Below are 11,540 nucleotides of genomic sequence, written 5' to 3' on the forward strand. Positions count from 1 at the left end.
CACAACATTGTGGGCCGAAGGGCCTGTACTGCGCTGTAGTGTCCTATGTTCTATGTTCTATATGACTTGTGCCAGTGGAAAAGAGTGCTCTGAAAATTGTAAATGCCAACAGGCATATCTTGGTGTAGCAGTAAAGCTCTGTTCCCATTCACGACTCTCATTGTGTAACCTTAAATCTACATTCTGAAAGGTAGACATCCAAGAACAATGTTTCATCTCAAGGCTTTCAAAATTGATCTGTGTCCTGTCTTTGCTGTACCGTAACTACAATCACTGTCTCTCACAATCAAAACTGGAAACTGCACTGTGCAGGAAAGCTATGAAGAGACTTCGTGACTGAAGGTGAACGTGGTGCTCCACTTTGCACTTTAAGAGCTGGAAGTTGACAACTTCAACAGTAAAGGAGGCTTCTGCTTTTATTGGAAAGTGTCTGACTGACTTCTATTTGTTTCCTGAACACTGTCAATCACATGACTGTCTCGACAGTTTTCCCATGGCAACAGCATTACAATAGCTGATCCAAACACAGTCTGCCCACTGGAAAGTGGAAGGGATACAGGTTCATGTCCCTAACTTTCCAAATAGCAAATTCCTGCTATTGCCCAGTAAGCAGAGACAATGCACCTCCCTCACAGTAACGGGGAGTCCATCAACCTCAGCGGTATTACACACTCCCCTGCAGTCAGTTAAAAGATGGACATTTACAAAGGTCCAGTCTTTCAACTAGACTTTTGCATTAAAATGGGCAATCCTAAAGAAGGGAGAGAGAAAAAAATGAAATGTTTAAATAATTTCAAATCCAAGTTCTCTTGTAAAAGAAAACTTTAGGGAACATATTGGGAAAGATGTTAAATCATATGGTACACTATTGGATGAAAAGTACTATTTATTCCATGTTTGTAAAGAGCCTTTCAATGTCAATGTTAAAAGATCCATGAGGCTACTTGTGGTTGTCATCCCAAATGAATAGTATCACTTCATCAATAAGCTGTGACTCAACTGATAACTGATCCCATTTCAACTGTTAAAGTGACTGAAGAGATTTCTTCAGAGTGAATACTTATGAAATTACATGGGACTAGTGAAACATAATATCCTATATTTACCAGACAATTTCTGATCTACGATCTTATATTTTCTTGGTAAAATTAAGGCTTGAGAAATAATGCAATCAATGCTAATTCTGGGAAGGTTTTTGAAATGTATGAGCAAGATGGTTTCAAAGTGGAATGCAGAACGATAAAAACACTTCTAGATTTAAACATTCATACTCAGCCAATAATTCTCTGGAGGAATAATGTCACAACCCAACAATTATGCCCGCTTACCTTGTTCCTGAGCATAGTAAGCCAAAAACAGATCTAGCTCTTTCACCGATACAGTTATGTGATGCGGTTGCACACAGAGCATTGGGTTGGAGCACTGAGAGGATTTGACAAGCCGTTCACCATCAGTACTTTCCAATGGGATGCCTTTAAACAGGATCACCATTACTAGATCCAGCCGCCACACCTTGTCAGCTTGCCGCAAGCAATCGATTCTTCGCATCTTGCCTTTCTGATCGGGGTTGGACAGGACACAGCAAGGATGCTTCTTGCCTGTAACTGTGAGCACAAAATCCTCCCGGTACTCTTGCCTGATGTCCTTGCGGAGTTTCGCAAGCAATCTCGATGCCCACTTCTGTTTGATTTCTGGCTTCTCGCTCAGCAGCTCATCTTTGACTGCTCGCTCCTCATCCTTGGACATTCGCTTCTCATGCTTCTTGAAATATTTGCGTTTGCGGGCTTGTAAATTGAACCAGGTGTATGCAATTGCACGGACATGCGGAAGAAGTGCTTCAATAAATGGATGGAATTCGTCCTTTAATACAAAAAGCACAAGAAAGAATAGCAGAAAGAAGTCAACAATTGTAACAATTTTATTTTGTTAAGATTAATTATGACGTTTACAAAACAAAGTTCAATAAAACTGACAGAACAAGGAAGAAGGAAACAATATTGCTTTTTCTCCTTATCATATTGGGAGTGAAGAGCTAAATCCTAAGTCAGAAACAGTCTTAACTGTAACTAAACACCCCGCATTTGAGAATGTTCTCAGCAAGGCATCACTAGGAACAATAAATGCCATTAGATCAAGTCCTATTTCTCATCAAATACCCTGACATTTCCGTAGCTCCATTTTAGTCTACATCTTAAATAAATCTTTACACATTCAGTCGATGATGGGGCGTGGAGAAAAGGAATCGTTCTTGCAGGGAAGTTAGGCTGGACAAATTATAAGCATAAGTGTCAATGTTTCCAATAATTTCTGCTTTCAGTTTTATACTTCGCAGTGTTAGGAACAGATCAAATATGCTCATTGGTAAAGATACAAACGATGAAGTCCACAATACTGATTAATTTGCTATTGTAATCTGCGCAATTATTTCCCAAAACTTTGAGACCATAGCTGCTGCGGAATAAAGAAAATTGGTAACATTTCTGCACTGGGCATTTTTTTGTGTTTTGCATGCTGTGACTGGAATGTCAGTGCAAATTTGCTTACAGTTTTAATTCAAACAGCATTTTATATCTGGCAGACCTAATGAACTGTTCTCTTTCTACTATAGCTTTCAGCAGACTTCTTTATTTTACTTAATTATTTATGTTTTTAATAAATAAAGTATTTACATTACGTAATATTATTCTTGACTGACAAATTATGTCCATTGAATGACAGTTAACATTTCCACTGACCCAACAAAAGGTTTGAAAATTCCTGGATAATTTTGGAATACTATCTTCCTTTTCTTAAGTAAGCAGCTGGCTACGTGAATGTAAAAAGTAGTAATTTTATGTTTGTATATAATTTATTTTGAAAAATCAAAAAAATTATTATAGTGTCGGTGGTTTTGTAAAATATAATAAGACACTAAAGAGTTAAGCCACAAACTTTCTGCATGAATACCAGCTCTGTTCTGGGTAACCACAGCCTAAGATAAAAATGCTTCTGCTCCTCAACTTCACTCCCATTGTTCAGTTTCCAAACTATCCATTTACAAAGGAATCTTAGATTTGGAACCAGGTGTAAGGAAAAAAAAAGTTATTTTGTTTTTTTTCTAACATGTACTGCATTTAGAATACCAGTGAAAAATCCCTTTAAGTCAACCTTTGAAATTTTTATGGCATAAAACTTAGCAACTGCAGAGCAAACAAGTAAGCCAATAACTATCAGCTGCACAATTGTCTCGGCATCAGAGACTCTAAAACAATGTTTCAAAAATCCCAAGCTACCGAAAATGGAGATGTACTTACCGCTTTCCTCTGCCTCTCCCCTCGGTAATTCTAGATGCAGTTTGTCATTTTAATTTAATACTTTCAAAAATAAATTAGAACCGCTTCACTTAACCTCTGCACACTGTTCTCCGTGTAAAGTGCTTAAAAAAACCACTTGGACACCAAGTTATTCTCACGCTTTGCGAATCAGTTCATGATAATTTCTCCCCGCTCTAAAGTTGGGTTTTTTTTAATTAATGGAGGATTAAATTAAAACAAAAATATTAAAAAGATTATCTAAAACTGTTTTAACTATTTTAACATGCTACTGTCAATTTATTAATTGAAATGTAGTTTAATGAATGTTACGTATTTTCTCAATAAAAATGCATATGGGAAATGTATAAGTAAATCTTTATAAAATGCGCCAGTGCAGCTCACGTCGCTGAAGGAAACTGTGATGTGGTTAAAGCAGAGCAATGCTACAATTACTGCTCTTTTGGTCTTTCTTTCTAATGAAGAAAATAATTAATGACCTTAAAATTATACATTGGCATTCTTCCTGATTTTAAAAAAAACATCTTTTCTGCATTCTGTCTCAAGCAAATTTAAAATTAACTTAAAACAATATGTGCAACATTTGGCTGAAAAAGCTATAGGCTTCAAAGAAAAGCAAGCAAATATATTTTCTGCCTTTTTTTTCCCAAGATGACAAACTTTGAATTGGCACAGCTTTCTTTCTCAAGCCAAGACAATCTTACGTTTTTTTTCATGTGCTGATGGCATTTGCCTTTAGACAGCCAAAGTCAAGTCAACGTAGTTGAACTCAAGTTATTTTATTTGGTGGGATGCCATGGCTAGCCAATGCTGTACGGAAATATACTTAAACTATAAAATGATCATCTTAAGCTAAATCCGCATACTGGTTTTATATTTTTATTTATAAGCTCTTCAACAATTACTATTTTCTGCCACAGACAAGTTCAAAAAAATTATATGTTGTATTTTTTTTCTTTTTCATTGTTTAATTTATATTAAAAATATAAGCATTTCTGTTTTTCCTCCTTTACTAACATGTACATTCTCTCTAAAATCGCCTTTATATTTTATGACATTCAGACACTTTGGAAAAGGAATCAAGTCCATGCATAAACATTTTTGTCTTTGCTAAAGTCATTGCTTATATAAATCATTTCCTTTCAGCCAGTTCAAATGCTTTTGCAGTTTTTCATTCTAGTTATCATTAAATTAAAATGTTGCTTTTTTTTTGCTTCAGCATATATTAAGTGAGAAGTTTAAGTACTTATTATGTTCAATAAGTAGGTTTCAAGCTCTTCTCAATGGCTGAGACCAAACCTTAACTTGCTCTGTGTGCCTATCGCTAGACAATTCACAAAGCACTGTGTAAAACCACACTCCAGTTATTTATGAGAAGAAATTAAACTTTGAAGCGCACAAGATTAAAGGGTGACCCAATGTTTATATTTTAACTAATTGTAACATTCTTATAAAGTTCATCAAGCCCCCATGCTAACACTATACATTGAACAAGCAATGCTTCAATGACAAATACCATAACGTTAAATACTCGCAATCCTTTTCATTATTATCTAAAACTGGCACAGATTGCAAAAATTGAGAAAAATATTATTAAATTGCGGCATTTAAAAAAAACAAAAGGAAGACTGAAATTATATAGGTAGTTTTTAATAATTTTATATCAATAATTGGTCTGTGACTGATTACCAATTGACAAATACTGATATGTAACAATGGAAGGTGGCTTTTTAATACAGTGTAAATGTTCAGAAAGTATACTAGTGAATACTAGGTACTTCATCTACAAAAACACGCTGCTAAATTTCTAAGTTCTACTTACTTTTTACTACAAACAATGAGCTTTGTGAAGTGTATTTGAACAAAGCTTTCATTGTCTTAAAAATGTTGTAAAAGTAACCATTAGAATTCTTAAATTCATCATTTTCTGTTTACTTCTATAACCGTTCTGCACAAAGTTATCTGGCACACTTTGTCCCTCAAATATTTCGAACTGCAATTTTGAGCTATGGCATTTTACGGAAAACAAACCTATCTCAGTAAATCTTTTCAGCACGCCAAACTAAACAGAAAGAAGGAAACACAAAAGTGTTAGCAAAACAACTATGCGACTGTTCTCAATTATGAAAACCACATCATTTTTCCATCTTCATGCTCAATTCATATACTTAATACATCTTCTCCTGCCATTTTCAGTCAAAAAAAATAATTTTTCAGTTTTACGATCAGTGACTCACAAATCAAAAGTACACATTTGAGTTAACAGGCATGTAAACAAAAGATACATATTTTAGTTATTTTAAAAAATTATGAGCTTTACAACTACCATAAAGTTCATGAAAAACATTTAAAATCTACAAATATAGAATGGAAATTGTGCTCAAAGCATAAATTTATAGCACAATAATTCTACCAAATTGCTTATTTTGTGCATTTTCTACCAACACAAAAATTCAGACATGGCGTAACAAAGAAACATCATTCTTAAACAGTTATGTATGTTTGTCTTTAGTTTCTTTCTACTTTTGTATTAATTTAACATACCTCTTGTAAAATTAATCTTATTGTTCTGACCAAACATTATGTTGAAAACAAAAATTGACTTTATTGAGAGAAAGACACCTTTACAATTGTCAGTCAAAACATGTTTTGTCAATATGATGTTAATATTTATAGTAACTATTTGAAAAATTGATTAGAATTACAATTCCAGTACATGGTGGGATATGTTGCAGATTCCGTTTCTTCTTTGTACTTTATGTATCAAAATATTTGTCTACACAGACTTAAAAGAGGTAAATATAAAAAGTTTAATTGCAGCTAAAGAGGGAAGCAACCAAGTGAACAGAATATTCAAAAAATATTCTATCATCTCAAGTACAACTTTTTCAATTGCTGGAGGGGTCGGGGTGGTTTGCATATCTTTATCTACACTATGTTTTCTTTAACAAGGTTCACAGGATACATTTACCATTCTATAACTGCAGTTTTTCACTAAAAAGTCCTTCCCATTTTGGATAAGCATCTTTTTCTCCTCAAATCTAAACATAGCCTGGTCATTTTCATAGAAATAAAAATGTTTTAAGACTAATATTATTTCAACCTCTGCCTTTAAGAAACTTAATTTATAAAATAGTCAACTGCAAGTAGATTGTTTCAATGTAGTTAAATATAAATAAAAATTGCGAAAATATACAACGTCGAAATTCAAAATTGATATATTTTATTTTAATCTATATATTGGTGGAAGCTACCGGAGGGAAAGAAAAGTCCGACTTGACTTATAAAAGTCCATAACAGACATAGAAATTAATTGTGATAAGTCCTTTGTCCGATTACCTTTATGGGCCGTTAAATATATCATGACACGTTCGGAAACTGTCTAAAACTAATTAGGAGCTTCAAAAATGCATGTAACAACAAAAAATCCCACGGTTGGGTCAGATTAATCGTTACTCTTGGTCATAAAGAGTAGAAGTACCGAGAGTAATTCTGTTACGAAATGTTTCAACGGCGGTGTGAAAACTTCAAAGAGGGGGGCAAGAATGAAACAGACCCAACGGATGCAGTATGTTTAGAAACAAAAACTGCTTTTGTTATGGACAGGTGACTACAATGTTTTATTTCCCGAATAAGTGAAAACAGTAACGCTGCGTGGTGTTTCACTGCCTCTCTACACTGATGATTTCTTTTCTTCAGACTGGCGATTTTGGGAAGTGACTATTTGGTATCCGTCCACTCGCTGCCAGGTTTGCACCGAAACTCCACTTGACTGACATTTGCTTTTGCTCGTATTAGGCCGGTCTCTGCACTGAAATATGTTACTGTACTGCTTTAGGGAGAGGCTCGGCGCGATCTGCAAACACGTCTACCCCCCCCCCCCCCCCCCCCCCCCGCAAACTGCAAGAGGATCTAATGCAACCTTTTCACTCTCACCCCAGCCCTCCCAAAGCAACATGCGTTATTAAAAAATACAAATACCTGCGTGAGACAGATCGGGGAATACATCATCACGATGCCAAAAAAGAGAGACAAGAAAGACAAATCCTCGAATAACTCCGGCAGATCTCAGGGAGCGGAGCCTCTGAGTAACGTGTTATCCATTCATATACTTGTCGAATAAAAAAAAGTCTCTGATGTGGAGAAGTCGCAAAGTCTGCCGGTATTCGCGCCTAAAGATGCGATGGCAAGTTTCCCAGAAAAAATCTGGAGTCAAGATTTGTGAATTTTCCAGTGGGATATCCTGGGTCTGTCTGCAGCCAGTGGGATGGTGCAGCAAGCAACGCCGCTAGTGCACACCAGTCAAGTCAGAGAGCAGCAGAGGCAGGAATACAAGACGAAACTTTCGATTCAACGCAGTAAAACGTGAGCTGGCTGGAGCAGAGACTGTGTCCCACGAGTGGCACTGGGATGGGGGGAGGGGAGAGGGAGGGGGGGGATTGACCAGGTACAAGTGCTGAACGCCCCCTCGCCTCTCAAGCACGGGGTAAAACAGACCGACTTCAACCCTCAGGTCCGCTCCTACGAGCTCACTGATTTCTTTATTTATTACACAAACTCAACCTTCTCTGTCGCCTCCTCCTCCCCCTCCCTTCGCTCCCCCCCCCCCCCAGACTGCACATACACGCATTCCTATCCACCAACCCCTGATCTTCTCCGCTATTAAGACAAAAGAGACTGCTTACAACTGGGGGGGGGGGGGGGGGGAGCGAAGAGAGCAAAAAAACTCCCGATTCTGTCAAAAGCTGCCGCGGTATAGTGTCTTTTTACAAACGGAAGACTTTGGGTCAGCCCCTGCCGTACACAACAAAATGGAAAATTCCCAAATCGTGAAAGCTTAAAATCCAACGAGCAACTTCCACCAGAACAGCATCCCCGAAGGTACCATCCACAAAGATCCACTTAAAACCAAAATCAGTCGAAAATGGACCAGAATGTTCGTTTTTCCGCCCATTGCACTTCGCCCAACATCCAAGCGCAACACCAGTTTGCAAACTTCAAGCACCCCTCAAAACGTGGACACCATCTAACAGGGAGTTCTCTTTTTAAAAGTTTTATTTTAACGCTTATTATTTTTTATTTGCATTGAATGGCCTTACGAGATTCAACACTATAATATCCCAACAGGTTAAGGATAATTATAGTTTACTAAGTAGAATGAATCCAAAAAAAACTGTCAGTCTTGTGGTTTTCGCGCCGTCTTTAACTAATGTTTTCAGTATGTTCACACGGATTCATGTTTTGCACCTATTATCTACCAATAACCTTGTATTTTGCCCAACCTACGTTGAATTCTGTATTTACACAAGTAACTAATTATGGGCATAGAGTTAACGAAGCGTTGAAATCAATCATTCCAATGATTTATCAGAAAGTGGTGCGTTGTAGGAGTTTGCAATGGCACAGCTTGTGCCTTTTTATGGAATGCGTTTTATATCTTTTTTTTACAGTCATCTCCCACCTCCAACGTGTCTGACTGGCGATATAGTATTTTCTTCAACCCTGTAGAACTAGTCACTTTCCCTCATATTACAATGCCTCCGATACTCGGGTTGGAAGGCCGCCGTCTTCCCTCTCGTTCTGGACAGTGAAGCAACAGCCTTGAAGCGCAAACTCAAAACTTTAATTAAATTTGGACCTGCATTTAATGTTATTTCCAAATAAGAGTTCATTTCATCAATTGTGTGCGGGACCTTTTAACACACGAAAGTATCGTTCTTTTAAAGTAGTCCAATTCCAACTTGGAAAGGCGCAAGTAATTTTTTTTGTTTGCATTTGGCGCCCTTTTGAATTATTGCAACATGTTACATTACTAACTGCTTTGTGTACATAATAATTTTAAAAGTATATTTTTTAAGAAGCTGCATTTGGTCCTTACATTATTCTGCACATAAACCAGATTCCAATCTTCTTTCATGTCAGTTAAGCAGTCAGTGCTCATACTGTGGAATTTTCATTGAAAATCTGGCCCGTTGCACTTCTCCCTAAGACGGGTTTAATTATTAACAAAGAAAATGCGTCTGCTTATTTATTCTTTTTCAGAAAAAAATACACCTGTTCAAATTATCTATGTGGCAAGCATTCCCAGGGTAAGATGACAATGGTTTAAAATTGTGCCAACGACAGTATTAATAATATTGCGAATGATAGTTCACTGAATCCTCCGCAGGTTTTGTTTTTGGGCGCTCTGCGGCTCCGCATTTGTATTTCTGCAGTGGGAAGGAGGAAGGAAATATGCAGCAAAAACTCCGCCAGTTTTGCATTCTCAACTGTTCCTTCCTCTGGTTAAAGGGAGAAAGGATGTTGTGTAAGTCTGCGAACAGTGAGCGAGGAGAAAATGAAGTTAAACTTTAAACATATCATCCCATCATTGCAAAATACAAGGCTGACATAATGCAGTTCGGACCCGCGCTTTTGCTCCCACCTCGCTAACATTTCTGCTTCGCCCCCACTTAAGGGGGAAAAAAAAGTTACTGGGTGTGCGCGAAGTTGCAGAGTGCATTCGTTTCAGAAGGTGTAAGAGAGCGGACTTCGCCCTCCCCTCTCTTCCCCACCTCCCCCGCCCCCCGTCTCCCTGCCGCCTTTCCTCTGCCGGGTAGTGCGGTGCAGAGTGAGAAGTTGCTGAGTTCCTGGTCTGGTGTCTCAAGTTCAATGGCAGCCGGGGAGAAGTTGCCCTGACTCGAAGCTGTGTGCATTCGGATCACGCCACATCAGCATGCCGTGTCAAAAACCGAACTCCTTCCCTCCCCCGTCGCCAAGCTCCACTAATAAAGGCAGTCCGCCGGTACGCGCAAGGGACATGGTGGAGAGGTTTGTAAATGTATTATAAAAATACAGAGAGCCGAAAGAAAAACGCAGGAGGAGAAAGGTAGCAAAAAGGACGCGCAGACATTACAATTAAAAATAACAAGAGACCAAAATCTAACAGGGGTAAGTCAGTGAATGAAAGGATCAGACTGCAGTGTCTGATTTCAATTTTTTGTCTGATTTCAGCCAACATAACGCGACCATCAATCTCAGATTCTCTTGGAGCTGTCGCGCAGAGGGAGAGAGAGAGAGAGAGACAGACAGAAAAAACTAAAAGTAGGGAAATTTGCCAAGCTCAGCGCTTTTTGGATACAACCACTACTGATTCATTACTGGCATTGCAAAAAAACAAATCTGATAGCGGCGTGACCTACATCGAGAAAGCTGGTGATTGCGGACAAAAACAATCCAATAGTATCGCCAAAAAATAATAAAATAATTGCAAAGTGAAATCAGCATTTAAGAAATCTGCAGCTCGGCGACCAGTACACAACCTGAGCGAATAATAACAAGGAAAAAAAACAGATGAACATATTTGTTGTAACGTACCATTGCACAATGTTGCAATAAAGTATATTGAATTTGCAGTTTGCCTACAACGGTTTAAAGCGTCACATTTCTCCTCAAGTTCAAATTGAGCTTCTGTAAAACTGCCAAAAGGCTTTTTTTCCCCCTTGTTTCTCTTGAAGTGGCCTTTGCAAACCGGAAGCGATACCTCGGCTTTAAAAAAAAGCGGCAAAGTCAAAGTCTGCCAGTTTGTCCTTGCCAAATCTATGCACCCCCCTGCCTCCCTCCCTAATCCCTTTCTCTCTCGCCTCCCCTCCCCTTCTGCTGGAATGCTGAACTTGGCTGTGAGTTTGACTCGGTGCCAAGAGAATGGGCGGTCCATGGGTAGACCCCCCTCCTCTCTCTCTCTCCGTGTTTACATCCCTCTGCTCGGCATGTCTTTCTACAACGGGGAAGGGGCGGGGGTTCAAACTCTCTCCCACTGCCTCTCATCCCCCCCCCCCTACATACACACTCGCGAGTCATTTTTCCACTAACAGTCTTTATAACCCATCTTTCTCATTGCATCGCCCTCATCACTTACACTTAGTTTATTTTTTCCTTATCTTCTCCCCACCCCACTTTAAATCTTTATTTATCGCCTATCCCCTCTGTACTAATTTAGCTTGCCGCCCCGTTCTTTCAGCTCTTTGTTTCAATGTACGTTTTTCCTTCTGTGTTTCTCAACTACCCCCCCCCCCCCCCCCCACTCCCCTCCCCTCCCCTCCTCTCGCCCTCCGATTGCCAAGCTGCTGGCGAGGTTAGTTAGGAGGAGGGAGTGCACAACACTCGGGCAGCTTACAGCGGCGCTTCTCTCTCGCACACACATTCCCACAGCAGCAACTTCTCCCCCCCCCCCCCCCCCCCCCCGTTACT

At 38.8% G+C, this 11,540-nt stretch overlaps 1 protein-coding gene across 6 annotated transcripts in view; it reads right to left on the minus strand.

The window, feature by feature from the left end:
* The window catches only part of LOC127572196 (nuclear factor 1 B-type-like), a 259,368-nt gene extending 248,582 nt beyond the window's left edge, over window positions 1–10,786 (minus strand). For 5 of the 6 annotated variants that reach the window (XM_052019120.1, XM_052019122.1, XM_052019118.1 and 2 more), the window contains exons 1-2: window positions 7,293–7,432; window positions 1,329–1,860 (exon numbers count right to left, since the gene is read on the minus strand). In XM_052019120.1, the coding sequence (XP_051875080.1) occupies window positions 1,329–1,860; window positions 7,293–7,322 (562 nt within the window). In that variant the 5' untranslated portion in view covers window positions 7,323–7,432. Of the gene's footprint in view, window positions 1–1,328; window positions 1,861–7,292; window positions 7,433–10,667 lie in introns of those variants that run through there. The other variant, XM_052019119.1, reaches the window with a different exon arrangement.
* Between the last annotated feature and the right edge of the window lie 754 nt (window positions 10,787–11,540).

The sequence above is a fragment of the Pristis pectinata genome, chromosome 7 (assembly GCF_009764475.1).
Source record: "Pristis pectinata isolate sPriPec2 chromosome 7, sPriPec2.1.pri, whole genome shotgun sequence".
In the NCBI taxonomy this organism is placed as follows: domain Eukaryota; kingdom Metazoa; phylum Chordata; class Chondrichthyes; order Rhinopristiformes; family Pristidae; genus Pristis; species Pristis pectinata.